Source organism: Penaeus monodon, chromosome 22 (assembly GCF_015228065.2).
Source record: "Penaeus monodon isolate SGIC_2016 chromosome 22, NSTDA_Pmon_1, whole genome shotgun sequence".
Lineage (NCBI taxonomy): Eukaryota > Metazoa > Arthropoda > Malacostraca > Decapoda > Penaeidae > Penaeus > Penaeus monodon.
The window spans coordinates 2,087,091-2,087,510 of NC_051407.1; the positions used below are offsets into that span (position 1 = coordinate 2,087,091).

Below are 420 nucleotides of genomic sequence, written 5' to 3' on the forward strand. Positions count from 1 at the left end.
TGTTCTTGTGGGGTTTCTAGTTTTTACAGCTTCTGGAATGTTACATTTTGTCTGGAATTAGTGCCTTGGAAAAGTATTGATTGCTGCCCATCTTTTGTTAACAGGTGTCCCCAGCCATAATGCATCGCAGACAGCTGAGGAAGGTGGTGGGAGTCAGGTGAGTAGCTGTGTCAGAGCCGAGTGTTTTACCTAGTTTCTTTACTCCCCTTTCTTCCTTTGTGTAATTTCTCAATTTTCAAGGAACTTTTTTGCATTTACTGGCGTTGCTCTGTTTCTTAAAAGGTGTAGCTGCATCATTAACATAACCAGTGTTGCATCTTGGAGGTCATGAGAAATTTAAATTTGAGATGTATTTTCCGAATACTGTAATTTGTTTAGTTACTCGTTGTTCAGCTGTACATTTGCAGTTATTTACATGCC

At 39.5% G+C, this 420-nt stretch overlaps 1 protein-coding gene across 1 annotated transcript in view; it reads left to right on the forward strand.

The window, feature by feature from the left end:
- Positions 1-420, forward strand: part of LOC119586818 (mucin-5AC-like) — a gene marked incomplete in the record, with an annotated part of 19,136 nt that overhangs the window by 8,488 nt on the left and 10,228 nt on the right. Inside the window, 1 exon segment of the mRNA XM_037935544.1 lies at positions 105-157. Within this exon segment, the coding sequence (XP_037791472.1) occupies positions 105-157 (53 nt within the window).